This window comes from Phocoena phocoena, chromosome 5 (assembly GCF_963924675.1).
Source record: "Phocoena phocoena chromosome 5, mPhoPho1.1, whole genome shotgun sequence".
NCBI classification, from domain to species: domain Eukaryota; kingdom Metazoa; phylum Chordata; class Mammalia; order Artiodactyla; family Phocoenidae; genus Phocoena; species Phocoena phocoena.
The window spans coordinates 35,611,035-35,630,703 of record NC_089223.1 but is presented as its reverse complement, the minus strand read 5'-3'; the positions used below and the strand labels follow the sequence as shown (position 1 = coordinate 35,630,703).

Genomic DNA, 19,669 nt, shown 5'->3' with positions numbered 1-19,669 from the left:
CTCACCTCTTCATGTTTCAGCTAACATGCAATTTCTGAATAAGTGAGTTTTGCTTAATGATGGGAATGAGGCCCTGAAGATGTCTTGATTCTATAAGTATTCCTAAGTATGTATCTCAGTTAACTGGTGGGTGGGTCCTTGCAGTTCAGCCTGTTTCTGCCTGAGAATACTTGGTCAAATCTTAGATTGCTAGGTGCTAAAGTAGATACAAAATAGGGATTTTGTGTTAATTTCTGACACATATAAAATGTGAATTGAGTACCTCAATTGTGATTTTTTTTTACAACTTTATTGAGGCATATTTTATATTGTAGTGTTCAGTGAGTTTTAGTAAATTTACTGAGTAGTACTTCCATCACCATAAATCAACTTTAGAACATTTTTGTTCCCACATAATAATTTTGAGGTTCATCCATGTCATAGTATGTATCATCAGTCTGTTCCTTTTTATTGCTAAGTAGATTCCATTGTATGAAAATGGCACATTTTGACTATTCATTTACCAGCTGATGGACATTTATGTTGTTTCCAATTTTTGGCTATTAAGAATAATGCTGGGGACTTCCTTGGTGGTGCAGTGGTTAAGAATCCACCTGCCAGTGAAGGGACATGTGTTTGATCCCTGGTCCGGGAAGATCCCACATGCCGCGGAGCAGCTAAGCCTGTGAGCCACAACTACTGAGCCTGTGCTCTAGTGCCTGCAATCCACAACTACTGAGCCTGCGCACCACAGCTACTGAAGCCTGCATGCCTGGAGCCCGTGCTCCGCTACAAGAGAAGCCACTGTAGTGAGAAGCCTGCACACTGCAACGAAGAGTAGCCCCTGCTTGCCACAACTAGAGAAAGCTCATGTGCAGCAATGAAGACCCAATGCAGCCAAAAATGAAATAAAAATTAAAATAAAGAATAATGCTGCTATGAATTCATGTGCAGTTCTTTGTGTGGACAGATGTCTCATGGTGGTAGATACCTATGTGTGGAATTCCTGGGTCATATGGTAAATTTATATTTAACTTTTAAAAAATTGCTATGCTATTTCCCCAATTGGCTGCATCATTTTATATTCCTATGTTATGTATGACTGTTGCCCTTTCTCTACATCCTTGTCAACACTTGCTGCTATCTTTTTTTTTTTCAATTGTGGTCATTCTAATGGGTGTGAAATGGCATCTCTTATAGTTTTAATTTGCACTTCCCTAATGACTAATGATGTTGAGCATCTTTTCATTTGCTTATTAGTAAGCTAGACTTTTATGATTCTTCAGCAATGGATGCTATTTACCTTTCTGGCAATCTTTGTTCATTTTCTTCTTTTGAATCCACTAAATAGTCAGCAGTTTGGCAGAGATTAGATTAGATTTTTTACCTAAAGAAGACATGAAAATCTGGTCTAGGTGGTTTAGTGTACATATATTCATTTAAGATCTGCTAGACTGTGAGCCCATTGTTTATCTGTTTTCCTGGTCTGAAGCCCTATTATGTGTATATTATCTGTCATAAAAAATATGGTGAGGCCCACAAGTAGACCTTGGCATGCTTCCACCCCATCACACACCGTGATGTTTGTGTGCTCTGGCTCAATGATCAGCAGTAAGCAGAAGTGTCTGCAGTGGCACAGGGCTGCCTTGTACTCCTGTTATTCCCTGTGACTCGCCTATTAGGAAATGGGGACTCTACAGGTATTCTTTTTGGCCCTTGTTTTTCATCTCCCCTAAAGCTGTAGGTGAATTTTTCATTCAAATTATATCACCTAAAAAAGAATTCTGTTACTCATTGTAGTTCCAAGTATTTGGGTAGAAGAAGGGAGGTGAAAAGTAATTCTGTGATGTAGTCACAGGTTTTTCTTTTGTGAAATATGGGCCAATTTAGATCAAGGCCAGGTTGTTTAACTGTTACTTGAGAAAGAGTAAATCAAATTGCATTCTTGTGTTTTTATTTATTTATTTTATCATCCTTGTTTGGTTTGGTTTGTTTTGGTTTTTTTTTGGCCATGCCACGTGGCATGCGGGATCTTAGTTACCCTACCAGGGATCGAACCCATGCCCCCTGCGAAGGAAGCATGGTCCCTTAACCATGGACCTCCCGGGAAGTCCTGAGTTCTTGTGTTTTTAAATTACTTGTTTGTGTACAAATGTGACATTTAAAATGCCATTTTTCTTAACAAATATATTTGAGACTTCTGTGTTGCCACAGGCTATAAAATATCTGAAATCTAGTGAGAAATACTGTATTTTTATTTTCACTCTTCTTTTTTGGGGGTGCTTTTTGATCATTTCTTTTGTCACATTGAACATGATTTAGTAAGGTAAATTAGAATAGGAAAAGATAGATTATCATTTGAATGATTAAGATGTGAGATATTTTAAAAGTTGTGTGCATGTTGTATTTGTCAAGATTTGTGCTTTCCTTCATGAAGGAGTACTCATTGAGCATCTTCTGTGTGCTAGGTGTTATCCTAGGCTTTGGGGAGAGGAGGAATGGTTAGAGAGGAAACATAAAGAAAAGGTAATTTCTTATATCGCTGACTGCTGTGAAGAACATTAAATAGGGCATTGCACATAAAGTGCATATAACTTTAGTCTGCATATAACAGAAAACTCCCCTTAAGCTGGTTTAAGTAGCAAGGAAATATATTCTCTCATAACTGGAAAATAGGCTGGGCACCAGGTATGATCGGATCATCAGGGATCCTCTTCCTTCTGTCTCGCCACCCGGCTGTCCTCACTAAAAATTTTATCCTATGGTTGCTTCCCCCATGAATGCAAGATGCCTACGAGAGTGGACCCAACATCTCGAGGAAGGAGAGGGGTTGTCTCTTTCCTATTTTTCTTTTAGGAACTGGGAGACCTGTTCCAAAAGTTACTCAAACTAGAGCCAAACTGGCAGGGTAATGTAGTTACCATGTTTGCCTTAGATTAGTTGTAGAATTGGCGAATTATGTACCATGCCACCATAGCCAGTGCCTGGCAGGGGCATTCGGGTCATCTTGCCAGAATGAAGATACCATTGTGTCAGTAGCTTCTTTGTAACCTGAGACTAATAATGAGCAAAAGGGCAACAATGATTGGAGTAGGTGACAAGTATAACTTGAAGAGTAATAGAATAAAATTTATTTATTAAATGTGGCTGTAAACTTGTCATTCAATTCTTAGGGTTTCAACATAGTATAAAGTGTACTGTATTATATTTTTTTTATTTTTTCAATTTATGTGCTGAGCAATAACTGAAATTAGAGTCACATGAGTTTTTAATTGATCCTAGGGTTTGCCCTCTTAAACCTATTCACTTTTTAGAACTTCAGAATGGGTAAATACAGTCACCAGTTTGTTCTGGGCTTCAGGAGTCCTGATTAAGTTCCTTGTGATGGAGTTGTTTCTATCCATACATGTGTCCATAAGCTTTTACGATTTGGAGGACTTCATTTCTTTTCTCAAAAACAGTAGAGATGGTACAGTGTTCATTAGTGAAAGTGCTTAGCTCGGCCTGTATAGTGGATGTTCAATAAATGTTTGTTGACTGAAATCCTTCAGAGCTAGAATACCCATATTCAAGACTAACTTAAGTGTTAGTAATTGTGTTAAGTAAAGGTGCTACATTTAAAATTGGCACTTGTTTTACTTTTTGCTTTTCTAGTCATTCATTCAAACAGCCATTATTTATTGGGCATCTACCATATGTCAGGCACTGTGGGATACAGAGGTAAGAAAGACATCACCCCTGCTCTCAGGAAGCTCAAGAATCCAGGTGGGGAGAACCAGATATTATTATGACAGAGTGGATTTGCAGGAGGTAACCTAGGGTGAGAACCTAACCCAGCCTTGGGTCATCAGCAGGCAAGGCTGCTTGGAGAGGTTCCAGCTGAATCTCGAAGAATATGTGGGGGTTAGCCTGGGGAATGAGGGCATGAGGAGACAGAGATGAGGAAGCTCGACAGAGGCATCGAGGTAGGAAATTGCTGGGTGTGTATGGGAAACTACACAAAGTTCCTTTCTTATATAAATAAGACTAGAAGTGGGAGAGAGAGAGTGGAGGCTGGATAGTGAGGCAGGGGTGGGACATGGACAGGCCTGCATGCCTGGACTGGGAGTAGCTGAAGGCTTTGGAGTGCCATGGTCAGATGTGTGGAGTCCATCCTGGAGGTGAGGAAGAAGGAAGAGGTGGCACAGCGGCAGTAGGGATGGAGAGGAGGTGAGGGTGGCGATATCTGTGTGGATATCATAGTATAGCTTCAGTTCTATAATACATGATCAAACACAGGGGAAGAACACTAAGACAGGAAGTTAAAAAATGTTAATGAGATTAAACTCTTTATAGTATCACTGGGTATCTTTTTAAAATTCATTATCAGGAATTCCTTGGCGGTCCAGTGGTTATGACTTGGCGTTTTCACTGCTGTGGGCCTGGGTTCAGTCCCTAGTAGGAGAACCAAGATCCCACAAGCCACATGGCACGGCCAAAAAAAGAAAGAAAGAAAAACAAAACTCATTATCAAAAATAAATCTCTATAAACACAGCAAAGGACAGAAGTAAGATAATATTTAACAACTAGAATTAGCTCTAAGTAGCTTTTACAGCTCTCTTTGGTACGTGTTTTGGTTTTTCATAGTTATTGGAATTTTTAAATTATTAACACAGTCTGCAGCAAGCTATTTGTTTTTGTAAATTAATATGAAAAATAAAGATTAAAGCTTTTTTTTTTTTTTTTTTTGCGGTACGTGGGCCTCTCACTGTTGTGGCCTCTCCCGTTGCGGAGCACAGGCTCGGACGAACAGGCCCAGTGGCCACGGCTCACAGGCCCAGCCGCTCCGCAGCATGTGGGATCTTCCCGGACCGGGGCACGAACCCGTGTCCCCTGCATCGGCAGGCGGTCTCTCAACCACTGCGCCACCAGGGAAGCCCCAAGATTAAAGCATTTCTAAGGTAGTATGTGATAGAGATAGAATTTGTTGGAAGTAGATACAGTTTTCTTGGGAGAGAAAGAATTAATATTAAAAATGACACTTAAGGAATGTGAATCAGTACAGTGCATCTTATAGCAATACCTTAAAAACTATAATATTAAAAACTCCTTGGCAGAGAACTGATAATTTTTCAGTCATACATGTAAATTAAAGTCAAACTTGTTTTTGTCTAAATCATGCCTAAGTCCTGAGGAGTGAATTCTTTGAGAACTAAGTACATGGCTTTATGCTTGTGTGGCCCCGGGCCCTGTGGGACTTTGCATATCGCCGGGGCCCTAGAAATGAATTAGAGTGGCCTCTCGCTAAAGTTCAAGTGGGAATTACCAAAGTGTCCTCACTTTACCACAAAAGAGCTTTCAGATGACACAAATCCCATCTAGCTACAAGATCCAGAGAGACTAGGACAGAGGAAGGTGCCTTATATGTACATGAAGAATTATGTTTCCATATTCCTCGACCTTGCGCTTTTTTTACCCTTTTCTTTAAGGGGGAAAAAACATGCTTTCCCCTTTTTCATGAAAGGAAAAAAAAAAAAGAACCCCAAAACGTGCTGAGGCAGCAGATACATAGCCCAATCCCTTGTCTTCCTGCTATATAGACATATAACAGGAGCATATCATCAATTTTCTCTCTTCCCTTGTAATACCAGTGGATGTTTTCCCCCCTGGGAAGTAGCATAATAGTTTTTCAGATATTTTAGCTCTTAGGAGAACAGCTTTTTTTGAGCTTTTGTCAGAGACAATCTCCAGGGAAGCAGGTAGTTACTAATACTTCACTATTATTATTTCTCTCTTCCCAGTGTTTATGTTTGCAAAGGAATTTTCTATAATTATGGATTCCTATAGCCTTTTCTTTTATGGTCACTGACAGTATACTGTACCTGAAAAAGAATGAACTTTCAAGAAATCTTGAGGCCATTGCGTTGTTTTTCTAACAGGTGAGGGATGGTGGCATTGTTTTTCATACTTCCTTTATCTTTGAAACCTGATGAATGTAGAACTAAACCTTTTTGCTAAGGTGTCCCCTAACACTCAACATTATTTTTAGACTGTCTTGTTTTTAATTGAGTTTTCTTTCCCCATTCAATTGCTTATGTTTCCCTATTCTTGGGCCATTTTATGTGCGCACATATGTGCCCAAACCTACTTCTAACTCTCCATGAGTCCCCTGGGTTTAGGGGCCATCCCTTCTCTTTTCTGCTTCCCTGTTTCTTTATACAAGAGAGGATCTTATTTATGATCCCTGAATGCTTAACTAGTTCAGTGGATAGTAAGAGGGAGGTCTTGTACCACTTATTTAGCAGGCAGTGATGTAGAAGGGCATCTGGCTTTAGTAATAAATACTGGTATGGAAATGACTTCAAGATGAAGTTGCTGCAGATGAAAAATAGGAACGGAACTTGGGCTAGAAGGCCCATTGCCATCTGCCTTGGCCATTGACTGACCTCTTTAACACCCCTCTTTTGTCTTTCATTTCCTGGGCATCTTGGCAGGGGCAGGCACTGGCGTGCTTGTGAGTGAGTACCGGGAACTTGGAAGTTAGCCTCACGGGGTAACGCTGTGTTCTAGTCTTGAATAGATATTCAAAAGGAAAAGAAACTGCTCTAAAGCATTGTCAATTAAAAAAATGCACAACCTTGAAGCTGCGAATTATGTTTTATTCAGCGGACTTTCGGAGGACTTCACCCCAAGAGTCAGCCTCTCAGAGCTCTCTGAGGGACTGCTCCAAAGAGGTCAGGGAGGAGCCAGAATATGTAGGAGTTTTTGCAAAAGTACCAGGTAGTCGGAACATCAAAATATTATTGTCAATTAAAGAAAACCAGACAAGTTAATAAATTTAGCACTTTTCTACGAATGGGAAGATAACAAGCTTCTAGACTCATTTCAATGATATCATTCCTTTGATACACACCTTAACTATCTAGGGCCAGTATCCTATTTTTTTTTCCCATTCTGAATCCCCTCATGTGCACAGTCTGGGGTGGCCTGCAATGGCTGATGGCTGCAACATCCTTTGTTTACTGCTATGGCAGGTGACATTCTTTGTCCACACATTGGACCAAAAAAAGGCATGGACCGCATTGGGTCCTGAACCTCTAATTCTACAGGTATTAAGAGTTCATGCAGTTGGACACGTGGCATATTCATCGCCATGATGTGATTTCCAGGTACAAGTAGGTAACAGAAGTACCTTGTATGGTTTCCTCAGGTAAGCTTTTAGGGGAGGTAGGGGAATGTTGTAGGCCTGCTGAAGTGGCTGACCATGTTGCCTCCTGAATACAGTGAGTGCCCGTCTGACTGGGTTTTGGTCTTCCTGCTGGGTGTCTGCTGCAGCGTCAGCCTTGCTCCTTGTGTTTCAGGTGAGATGAGTGAGAGCCGAGCAAAGAGAGTTCGAATCAAGGAGGTGGACGGCTGGACCCTGAGGATGCTGATTGACTATGTTTATACGGCGGAGATTCAGGTGACAGAAGAGAATGTACAGGTAAGGGTGATGCCTCATATCACTTGTTCCTTTACACATGTCAGTGTTCTAATGCAACAGGGCATACCTATACATAGACACTTTGTACCTACTACTTTGTAGTAGGATTTGTTGTTAAAACTGTATTTCTAAGAGACATAATGATTATAGCTTTTTAATAATGTTCCTGATTTCAGTATCTTTTATATTCTCAAAGTTCTAAGATACAAATCCTTTAGTTCTCTGAATGATGCTTGTTCTTTTATGAAGACATGGTCATGTTCATTTATAACTACAGTGCTACCCATATTTTCCTTTATTCCCTAGAAGGTTAAGTCTGTAAAGGGTGTTTTTGGCCGCCAACAGCCTTTACTTCTTTGACTATTTCAGCATCCTCTATTAGTGATTCTAGATTTTAGCTAAAATTTGGCGTCGTACCTCTCTTACTTTCTATAAAGAACAAATGTTTTATATATATGATGTAAATGTTTAACTAATAGAGGTAGATGTGGAGTAGAAAGTGAAAGTCCCTCTTTAAAACTGTACTTCTCTTTGCACTCACCAATCCCACACTCTGTGATTTACTCTCTTTCCCCATAGGGTAGCCTCTGTTATCTGTTTGGTGTTAATCTTTAAGAACATTTTCTATGCAGTTACACACACACACACACACACACACACACACAATTTTCTTGACATAAGTATACTTTTACTATACCTGTTGTTCTGTAACTTTTCTTTTTTCACTGAACAAAGTGTCTTGGAGTTCTTTACATGTGAATACATATGAGTCCAGCTCATTCTTTTGTGTGTGGTGTCCTGTATGTTAATCAGCATATATGATTTTTCACCTTTACAAAAATGTTGCAGTGAATGAACATTTTTATATTTGCATCCAAAAATTTCATGGGATAGATTCCTCAACATGTAATAGCTGGATCAAAAGGTACATTCATGTTTTAATTTCTGATAGGTATGCCATATTGCCATCTAAAAGTTTGTATTTATTTATACTCCTTCCAATAGGTAGACTGTATTTTGAGGACAGCAAAAAGAACTAGGACTAACTTCTTAAGAAATAATCTCTGAATTCTACTTGTACGAATAGGAAATCTTTTGTCCCTTGTAACTAGTTGAAATATGCTGCAAAATATTTGAATTTGGAGACTGAAATCTTTTCACTTTAACTTGTTAGAGCATGCTGTTATTAAATGTTAAATACTGGCAGTGGTAAGGCCTCCTGGTGATCCTTAGATGGCCTCAGTTAACCTCTGCCTGGAAGTCCCATTCATGAGGTAAAGCATTTGAAAAGCCTTGGTTGATCCTGAAGTCACGTACAAAGGTGTGAATCAGATGCTACATGAACCTTTTTTTAACATGGAGGAAAATGTTTGGTACATGTCATCTCATTCTGGTCTTTTCTGTACAGGTGTGCTATTTGCTGGATTCTGGGGCATTGGTTTCAACAAGACCCTTATCTTGGGTTTCGTTTGCTCCTTGTTTTTATTCATTTGAGTGCCTGAGTCTCACTGTACCCTATATCTGACCTTCAGTAAATGAATTACTGATTGGTTTCTTTGATTCACATAATGTGTCACATGGGGGAAAATTGCAAAAGGTGGTTTAGGCCTACAAGACTGGAGTGTGTGAATTCAGCTCTGAATGCTGTTTGTAGTAGCTCTTGTGGTAGAGACATTGGCCTGTGAGGAACTGGGAGAACGCTTCTCATGTTTCTTTTAATAACTGTCATATTCCAGTCCTGAAGTGTTAGTCATCACACCTCTCAGAAAACCTCTTGCCCTGCCAATTTGCCTTTGTGTATATTGCTAGCTCTTACAGGAATACATTGAAAGAGTTGTACTTGGCAGACTCATTAAATGCTTAACATTCACATTATTTTTGTTTTTTTTTTGGAAGAGGGATGTTTCTTCACTGTAGGGGTATCTTGGTATATAAAGCCTTATTTTATACTCCATTGAAAAATACTTGTTTTGCAAAAGTCAGTTTGGAAATAAAATTGATTAAAATAAGCTACCTTTTCCATAACAAGTATTTTAAAAAATTCTTTCTATTATTATTATTTTTAAAATTTATTTTATTATTTTTGGCTGCATTGGGTCTTCATTGCTGCATGTGGGCTTTCTCTAGTTGCGGAAAGCGGGGGCTACTCTTCGTTGTGGTGTGCGGGCTTCTCATTGCGGTGGCTTGTCTTGTTGTGGAGCATGGGCTTTTAGGCACACGAGCTTCAGTAGTTGCGGCACATGGGCTCAGTAGTTGTGGCCAGTGGGTTCTAGAGCGCAGGCTCAGTAGTTGTGATGCATGGGCTTAGTTGCTTTGCGGCATGGGGGATCTTCCCGGACCAGAGCTTGAACCTGTGTCCTCTGCATTGGTAGGTGGATTCTTAACCACTGTGCAACCAGGGAAGCCCCATAACAAGTATTTTTTATTGAAATACAGAGTAAGGGCTTACCTATCAAGACACACTAAACTGCTCTTTCCTCTATTTTGTATATTTTTGTCTGTCTGTACTTTGTTAAATCTTTCTTCTAAGTGCTGTTCACCTTAAGGAAAGGAGCAGTTCTGGGGAGGTATCTGTTATTCTTATTAATGTGAAGCTAAAGTTTTAAATGGCCCCAACTAGAAGCTCTGCTCTGAGTATATCTGCTCTGAGAGTGTTGACAGTGGGGACGGAACTTTCTGTAATTCAAAGGTTTATTGTTGTCGGTATATTTTCTCATTAGACCTAGAATCAAATCTCTTGTCAGGTAACCTCCCTTTTGTACATTTCTGTTTTAGTAATAAAGTAGTCTTAGGATAGCAGGTATCTGAGTCTTCTACTTTGGGACTGCATGTTTTTATGTAGAAGCATAGTGCCATAGAATGCTGAGGTCCAGCTGTCTTAGAGTCAGTTGGTGACAGAACAGGACCATAACCCTGGTTTCCCTGATTCCTAATTAAGGGTCCCTTCTGCGATACTATGCAATCTCCTTATTACACAGATTTAAAATATATATAATAACTGTTTGAAGTGAATGTTGTTAACTTTGAGTCAAAATGAAGGAATGAAGTAGTTTGAAAGATTAACTCTAAAGAAGGGACAATTGTCATTTTATTATATAAGTAATAGGGTTTTAATTCTGGCTGTTTAGGGTTTCCTGATTATTTTTTCTTTTGTTATTGCTGTTGTTTTTTTGTTTTGGTTTTCAAACTTTGATTTTGAGTTTGGATGGTTGCTTTTAATTATGGTAACGTTGGGGAATAATTTGAGCCAAATGAATTTTTTTTTTTAAAGAGAAATAAAAGGAGAATACATATTTTACCATGACCACACTTTTAATTGAATTTTTTTGCTGTTGAATAATTTAAATTACTTGTGTTTAAAGTATCCAATCAGATTTTATAAACTTTATATATATGGGACCAGAGAAAATAAAGCCAAAGCCTACTATAAAAGGAGGTAAACTTTTTTGGGGTCATGGACTCCTTTGAGAAGCTAATGAAAAACTGAACTCTTTCCCAAGTAAAGGGCACTAAAGTATATATGCATGAAGTTTCACATACATGTTCAGAGAATGCATGTACTTTGTCTCCTCCCACCTTCCCCATTAAGAATACTTGACTTTTTGTGTATGTTTGTGTGTGTGTGTATTTGAAGGGTTTTCACATGAGTTTATCTTCAGCTGTGCGCTAGGCATTTTACATATGTCTTAGTTGATATTCACCAGCATATTAGATAGGTATTACTCTATTTTGCAAATGAGGAAGCTCAGAAAGGTTAAGTAATTAGTTCAGCATCACACAGCAACTATTAAGCTGTCATTAACTACTAGTGTTATTGAAAAAGAGAGTTTGTATATTCAAAAATAGAAGTACATTTATAACTGAAAAACATTTTTTCAGTATCACCAAAATTATTGAAGGTTTATTATTCTTCATTTGATGTGTTGATGAACATTTTGGAGAATCCTAAAGGATCTTGAGTTTTTTAAAACATTTACTTTATTGCTAAATTTGTGGTTTTGTTACATATGTTTTTACTTCTCAGCTTTTGGGCATTTGTTTTGGCTTGCTAAAAGTAGATAAGAGTTTTTCACCTGATGAAAGTGTGAAAAACTAAGGTAAGGCTATTAATAGTACCAATGTAAGTAAATGATCTTATTCCCAAATTAATATTATAAGTGTTCATCTATAGGTTCTGTCTACATTAGAACTTTTATCATCTCAGAATTGAAGAAGCATCTGATAATTTTGAATGGATGTGTTTTAAACAGTTCATGAACTGTTTAAACTTTTATGTTGCATAAACTGGAATTATTTGAGATAGAGAGTCTCATCTCTTTAAAAAAAGAGCAGAATTTGTTTATTTTTTAATATCTTTGTTGGAGTATAATTGCTTTACAATTTAGTTTCTGATGTACAACAAAGTGAATCAGCTATACATATACATATATCCCCATATCCCCTCCCTCTTGAGCCTCCCTCCTATCTTTTCTGTCCCACCCCTCTAGGTGGTCACAAAGCATTGAGCTGATCTCCCTGTGCCATGCAGCAGTTTCCCACTAGCTATCTGTTTTACATTTGGTAGTGTATGTATGTCAGTGCTACTCTGTCACTTCATCCCAGCTTCCCCTACCTGCCCTGTGTCCTCAAGTCCATTCTCTACGTCTGCCTCTTTATTCCTACCCTGCCACTAGGTTCATCAGTACCGTCTTTTAGATTCCATATATGTGCATTAGCATATGGCATTTGTTTTTCTCTTTCTGACTTACTTTACTCTGTATGACAGATTCTGGCTCCATCCACCTCATTACAGATAACTCACTTTCGTTTGAAAAAGGAACAGAATTTAAACAAGAGTTTTTCAAGAGATAATTAAAATTAATTATTGGTAATAAACACACTAGAGTGTTTAACACAACCTCAGTACAGTAGAAAATCGGAGGTCGTGTGTCCATTTCCTTGGTGGTGTAGGGCAGGGTGTTTGTTGTTTGAGATGGGACCAGAAGTGACAGCAGTGTGTCATTGTGGAGCCTTCTACCCCTGAGGGCTCCTGAAAGGAGGGCATCGTAGGAGGGGCTTCCATGATAGGAATCCTGTTGATATGGTTGACCACTTAATCAAAAAAAGGCTGAAGGGGAGAAATGGTTAAAAAAGAGTACTTGTATACCCTAAATATTTTGTTTTAACCCCAAACATGTAACTGTATGGTCTTTCGTTGTAAATGTAAATGCTAGTCTTTCGTTGTAAAACTAAGTATGGCCCGCTGCTTGGAGAGCCACACGCTTGTTCTTGCACATACCACACCACACTGATACATCAGCTCTAACTACCCAGCGCTTTTAAAGTGCAGCGAGAGCTCAGACACTTGAAAAGAAATCTCAGTGCAAAGTCATCTTCAGACTATACACTTTCTCTGACATTTCTCACACATCTAATTTGATTGAGAAAATTTTTTGTGGTAACACATTGATCAAATCATTCTTAGAAAAGCTCTCTTTTTACATGCACATGTCATTGGATTACATATACTTATTCAAGTTATATAATTTCAGTAACAAGTGCAAGTGTTCCAAACAAATTGGGAGCAAACCTAACATGCATGAGTTGGTAAGTTGCATCTCAGGTGGAGAGGAGCAGTAGAAGTATGCAAGCCTGTTAGAGTGTACAGAGGGCGTGGGAGAGTTGGTTAGTCAGGCCAGTAGGTTAATAAACAGGAAGGTTGGTAAAGGGTGCTTTTGCTGTATTTCTGCATTGTGCAAATAAACATTGAAATGAGATTCCTGTTGATGGATATTTATTTTAAAAATGGACATTGAAGACACCCTATGAGTTAAACAGACATTGACGGAATATTTGCTCCGTAGTCAGGCCTATGCTGATGATTGTCCTGATGCTACAAAAAATGAACAAGGAACAAAACGTAATGGATAGAGTATAGACTTAAACTGAATTTGAATCTTGGCTTTGCTATTTAAATGCCATGTGACCTTGTCCATATTCCTTAACCTCTCTGAGCCTGATTTTCTTGTCTGAAAAAGGGGGATGATTCTGTTCTTTCTTATATAAGACCTTGTGGAACACTGTGATTAGATAACTGGTTTATATAGAGGTGAGACATGCTGGGACTTCATTAAGAGCCCGGCTGGGATTGAGGCTTGAGCCAGAAATAAATGGGGCTAGGAATAATGGCATAATTTGGGGCAGGGCGGGTGGCAAGCACTCAATAAATATTTTTAAAATTGAGGGTGGCATGCATTCCAAATTAAAATGTTCAAGGATGAGTGACAAATTCAGGTATGAATGAGGTGCTTCAGGATGCATGGCAGCAGGGTCTTGTGATGGTGCCTACTGTTAGGCTGATGACAATGTCTTTGATTCAGGAAGAGCTCCCCTGAGTGAACAGTGATCCGAACGTACAGCTCCTGTGTTCTGGCTTGTCTGGAAAGAGACTTGGTAAGGGCTAGGCAGTTGTAATGACCAGAGCTAAGTAAGTTTGGGATTGTGGTGTCTGTTAGGGAACGGACAGCAAACCCAGAATCTGGGGTCATGCTCAGTTCTGTGGGGCTTTAGGGTTCACATTGTGGCTTGGTAAGCATGGGGGTGCTTTGGGGGAGCATACCACATTTAGCACAGCAGGATTAATGATGGACCATAATCATTGATTAGGCTCCTAATAAACTTTGCAGTCTTGGTCAGGATCCGTTTAGGACTGAATTGGACTGAACTTGAAGATTTAAGGCTTTTAAGGTCTGCAGCTAGACCAGGCTAGTTCACATAAAAATTAATAACGATTTTACTGCTTTTTATACATGGCTTGCTCTTTCCCTTTCATACTTCTAAGCTATTGAGCTTGCCTGTTTTTCCACTGCCAGTATTGGTCCTGATAAATTCCAATTTTCAATAATAGTTCATTAAAAATTTATGGAGCATCCATTTTGTGCCAGACAGTGTTCCAGCTGTTGGTGATGCAATATCAAACAAGACAGGCAAGGCTTCTGTCCTGAGAAATGTAAAGCCTCTTACTTTGCATGTAATTGGGTGTTTCTAGTGACTGTATATATGTGTACATTAGCCAGTGTGCATCATTCTTAGGATCTAGGTATCTAAGTGATATAATTAGTAATCAGAGGATTGTGTGGTTAGTGTGGAGTCACAGAGAAAGGGGTTTGCTTCAAATGGATAAGAGAGGGCTCTAATGGACTATCAAACACACATTTCTAGTGACTAGAATATTGATTGAGTGCCATCAAATCCAGTGTCTCTCCACACTGTGTGGTATCCAGAAAAACTCTGACAAATAACTGCTCTTCAGATAACCCATTTCTGAACATTTGATATTCAGTAGTTGTCTTTTCTACCCTCAGTCACTTGAGCATGTGACAAACTGTACCAGCCACAGTGCTTGTTGAGGCCAGAATTCCAACCAGAGGGTAGAGGGCTGTAGTATTTTTGAACTATCCATCTGTCTCCATATGGAAATTGAATAACATGGACCATTTTGCACCATATGTTAAAAATAATTTTTTCTGACAGAGACTGTAACTGTACACTTGATTATGGTTTAAGCTTGGTTACAGTCATGTTCTGGATCTGCCCTTTAGTTATCCTGATTGAATGACCATTCTCCATTCTCAGCCACGCATTTAGAAGTTGCCCAAGTACCAAAGGAGTTCAGTAGAAGGAAGGCTCATCTTCAAGGTGAACAAAACATCTACTGAACAGTTTTACAAATTTTTACAGTGGCATCTTAGCATAAAATTATTTAAGTGAGTATATAATACTGTATATTTAAATTATTGTTGAACAACTCAACATAATAAGGAGCCCTTAGATTGGCTGTCTGCTAGAAACTTCATGGGCCGGTGGACTCTGGCTAGTTGTCCTATTAGAATTCAAAGCTCAAATCTTGAACTTACTATTGACTTCACTAATGGCCTTGAGTAAGACATTAACCTTTCTGTCTGTTTTACAGCTATTAAATGAGGCTAATGATGCTTTGACACCTCATAGAAATGTTGTAAAATATACTAGTTAAAGCTTCTAAAAATATTAAAGTGCTTTATGAACGTTAGCCAGAAAATGGAACAGCAATAAAAAGACTTGAGGCTGTGGGGAAGAAGAACTCATTTGAGATTCTTTGGGATTGCTGGATAAAAAGTGCTCATGTAATCTTTCCCTTACTCTATATTCTCAGTCTTTATAACCAGGATGTATTATTTGTGACCAAAAAAAAAAAAGATTCTTAATTTGCTATTGATTTCTCTCCACCCAACAAGTCTTGTGTATTTGGATTAGTGTGGAGACAGCACTCTGGAGTGATGGCAGTACTGTTTCGTATCTTCGATTTATAACAGCCTTTTCCATTGGTTTGACTGTGGTGGCTGCAGATATTTCTCATAGCAGAGTCTACAGAAAGCTTACTGTTTTTCCACTTGAGTTCTGTTTCTCTTATGAGGTAGAGCATTAAGTCCTTTGTGTCTAAAAGGGTTTTGGCAGAGGATGTGCTTGGAAAACACTTGTTAAAACTTAAAAAAAAAATGCCTTGAATCAAACCTTTAGGATTAGTGGTTGTTTATGGTATAGCAATGAAAATCCTATCATGGGAGTGAATTTATCTGACATTCTAATACCTAGAGATCTGTTAACTTAGTATTTTATCACTTTACCAGAATAGTGATAATTTTAGTTTATTGTTATTATCCAGAGGCAAAAATGATGACTTTCTTTTACATTAATAATTACTGTAAAATTTTAAATTATTTACAATTGAGTTTTGATCTTAACTGTATTTTATTATGTTTTAAGTTAGAACTCTGTAAGCCTCATAATTTTAGCCAAAATATTTGACCAATGAGAACATCCATTTTTAATCATGCCAGTTAAATTATGTTTTACTCTATATAAGTTAAGAGTATAGAACAGATGAAGAACTTATTTAAAATTTAATATGGAAGAAGCCATTGAGGTCAGCTAGTTTGAGATAATCTAGTAGCTTTATTATAAGAATATCCTATAGAACTAGATGGACATCACACTTGAAGTGGTTTTTTAAGTTCTTGTTTGGAGAAAAGCTAGTTACTCCAGAAGCATTAGTAATTATGTTATTTACTGTAACTTCATATCATTAAAATACATAATCTTTGAAGATGTCCAGATGGTTGAGTCATTTTGGAGTCCATGTTTTAAGGCGCTGCATGTGGTATATAAAAGGTATTTATCTTGATGAACAAAAAATGACTCTATCCTGATTATGACTTAGCATCTTATAAGCAACATTGAATAATTTGTGCAAGGATGAGAAAAATTAGAAATAAATCCTTATCAGGTGGATTATTTTTTCTTGATCTTTGATCTTTGCCTCATGTTTAGGTATGGAGCCTGTGTGGGAGATAGGACGTTTGCATCTGGCATGTGGCCAGTGTTAAGGGTCTGTCCGTCCAAACCAGTTTAGGTGGTTAGAGTCTAGAGCTGTTAATTTATCTGTGACTCTGGCATATGTGGTTTGAGATAAGCCAAAGGTTTTATAAGCCCTAGCATTATTGACATACAATTTTTAAAAATTACTACCTTTTGAACCTTGATGTATTAATCCCATTGTCAGGTTAGTAAAATTAATGCACTTCTGATCATCTGTTTTTTTTTTTTTAATATTTATTTATTTATTTTTGGCTGCGTTGGGTCTTTGTTGCTGCACGAGGGCTTTCTCTAGTTGCAGCAAACGGGGGCTACTCTTCCTTGCAGTGAGCAGGCTTCTCATTGCAGTGGCTTCTCTTGTTGCGGAGCATGGGCTCTAGGTGCGCGGGCTCAGTAGTTGTGGCTTGCGGGCTGTAGAGCGCAGGCTCAGTAGTTGTGGCGCACGGGCTTAGTTGCTCCACGGCATGTGGGATCTTCCCGGACCAGGGATCAAACCCGTTTCGCCTGCCAATGCAGGCGGGTTCTTAACCACTGCGCCACCAGGGAAGCCCTGATCATCTGGTTTAAGTGTACTTGTGCCTTTCCTGAGGACATATAATTTATGATAACTTTACTTTGTGAAAGTATAGCTGTACCACTAACATGTATTCAGAAGCTTTATGATGACTAGTGTAGAAATTTGGTCATGTAAGTACATTGATTTTGGGGGGGGGGTTAGTTTCTTATTTAGGATTCTATCAGATAGGATTATTATTTTCCATTAAATATTTTGTTTCATAATTTATAAAGTCCTTCCACTGACCTCTGGTTAATCTCAGTGGTGGCTTAAAGCAATTGTTTCCCCCCACCTGGTGGGCTGTAGATTACATTCCATAGATTTTAACTGTTCAATTTGCTGTTCAATTTGCTAAGTGTTAACAAATGCATACACCTGTTAAACCCACCCAAATCAAGATATTGAACATTTATAACTTCAGGCCCCTTCCCTGTAAATCCCTCACCCTAACTCGAGGGTGATATGATCTCCATTATAATATATTAATTTTGCCTCTTGAACTTCGTATAAATAGAACCACATAGAATGTATTCTTCTGAGGCTGACTTTTTTGGCACAACGTAACATTTGTGAGATTCACGTATGTTACCACATGTTCCAGTAGTTTGTTCTCCCTTATAAATATGCTGAGTACTCCTTTGTGTGGATTTACTGCAGTTTACCATGTTGAGGAACATGTGTTTAAAGTTTTTGGCTGTTATGAAGAAAACTTAAAGCACTTTGGTAAGGGACATTAACAATAGCACACTATAATTAAGCTCTAGTTGGGGTCAGGTAGAGGCTGTTATTAAGATGGATGAACTTATTTAATTGCCTATTTTATATGATTTTATTTTTTTCTTTGTTTTGCTTAACATGTGTTTTCTTATCATGTATTTTCTCACTTGTCATTCTCCAGAAATAATTTGATTTTATCTTACAATCTCTTTTTTATGTTAAGTCTAGGCTTTGAGAAACAAAGCTGAGAGATGATGTATGAATATTGATTGCAGACAAGGTCGAGATGAGAGAACACAGAATAATTTCTGATGAAAAATAACATGTACCTGAAAAGAGCTATTTGTCTAAGGAGTAAGCGTGTATGACGTGTGTGTGTGTGTTTGTGTGTATGAGAGAGAGAGAGAGAGAATGTGTGTGCACATATGCACATGTATATATGTCTGTTTTGATTTAGCATTATATTTACAAAAAAACAAAAAAAATCTTCAAAAATTATTAGCAGTCTCTTCAGCCTTGAAAAAATCCCATTGAAGTAAATTTGGTAATCTATGGGGTCCTCTGAATAATATAAAGCAACTTAGAAAGAAGATGGAAAAGGAATAGGCATGGACAAAAAGGGCGAGAGGAAGGAGAGGACAGAACGAGAAAGAGAGGAAGAGGAGGATGTAGGATGTAACTGAGTCATACTGTGCCCTCACATGACCCAATTTTTTTCTTTAAAATACAGATCTTGCTTAAGGCCTTACTCATTTTATTACACATGTAAAGTTGTTCCCCATTAACTATTCTATGATACCTACTGAACACTGATGGTTAGATAAAGACTCTCCCATTTTTATCAACATTACAGATTTTGGAACAAGGAAGAAATATTTGTTGATGGAAGAATAATGAACCCTTGGTAAAGGATCTCTTAAATTGATCATATTAGGAATTTTCTTTTTTCCTTCATTTAAAAAATTTCTGGTTTTCAGACATGTTTGAATGAAAGTTTAATCCAATCCTATTTGTGCTTAGACCAGATGACTGACACAAAAGGGAGATAATGAATATGAACTACTTTGACAATTATATTTGGCAGTTAATTTGGTGATTATCATCCATAGTTGTAAATATATCCATGCAACACCTTTGAAAAGTCAGAGGTGTCCTTAGTCCCCTGTATTAAGAGATGTATATCTTACTTCTGTTCTTTGAGTTAACTGATAATCTTGGCCCTTTAAACTTGCCTGTTTTTATTTTAATTAAAAAAATATATATTTTTGAGGCCCACTGATGGCACTTGTCAGTGTCTATTTTCTTCTTTAGACAGTAGGTCGATGCCTTAACCTCACAACCCTGATCTAACCGGCTTAAATTCTGGTTATGAAGGTAGTTGTTTGTGAAATTCTGAGGTTGTGAAAAGGAAGAATCTTAGAGGATCTGATGGAGATACAGAAGAGAATTTTGACCTATAGAAGTAAAATGTATGTTCAGTTTGTCGAGAGACCAGCAGTCATGTTTTTTGATTTGTAGTAATTATAGAGAGGAGAGACTAAAGGAGAAGAGATTAAAATGG

At 38.1% G+C, this 19,669-nt stretch overlaps 1 protein-coding gene across 2 annotated transcripts in view; it reads left to right on the top strand.

Annotated features, from left to right (window-relative positions):
• KLHL2 (kelch like family member 2) overlaps positions 1–19,669 on the top strand; it is a 111,247-nt gene that overhangs the window by 25,376 nt on the left and 66,202 nt on the right. The window contains exon 4 of one of the 2 annotated variants that reach the window (XM_065877310.1): positions 7,321–7,442. The exons of the other annotated variant lie outside the window; for it this stretch is intronic. Coding sequence (XP_065733382.1) covers positions 7,321–7,442 — 122 coding nt within the window. The remainder of the gene's footprint in view (positions 1–7,320; positions 7,443–19,669) is intronic. 2 annotated transcript variants of the gene reach the window in all.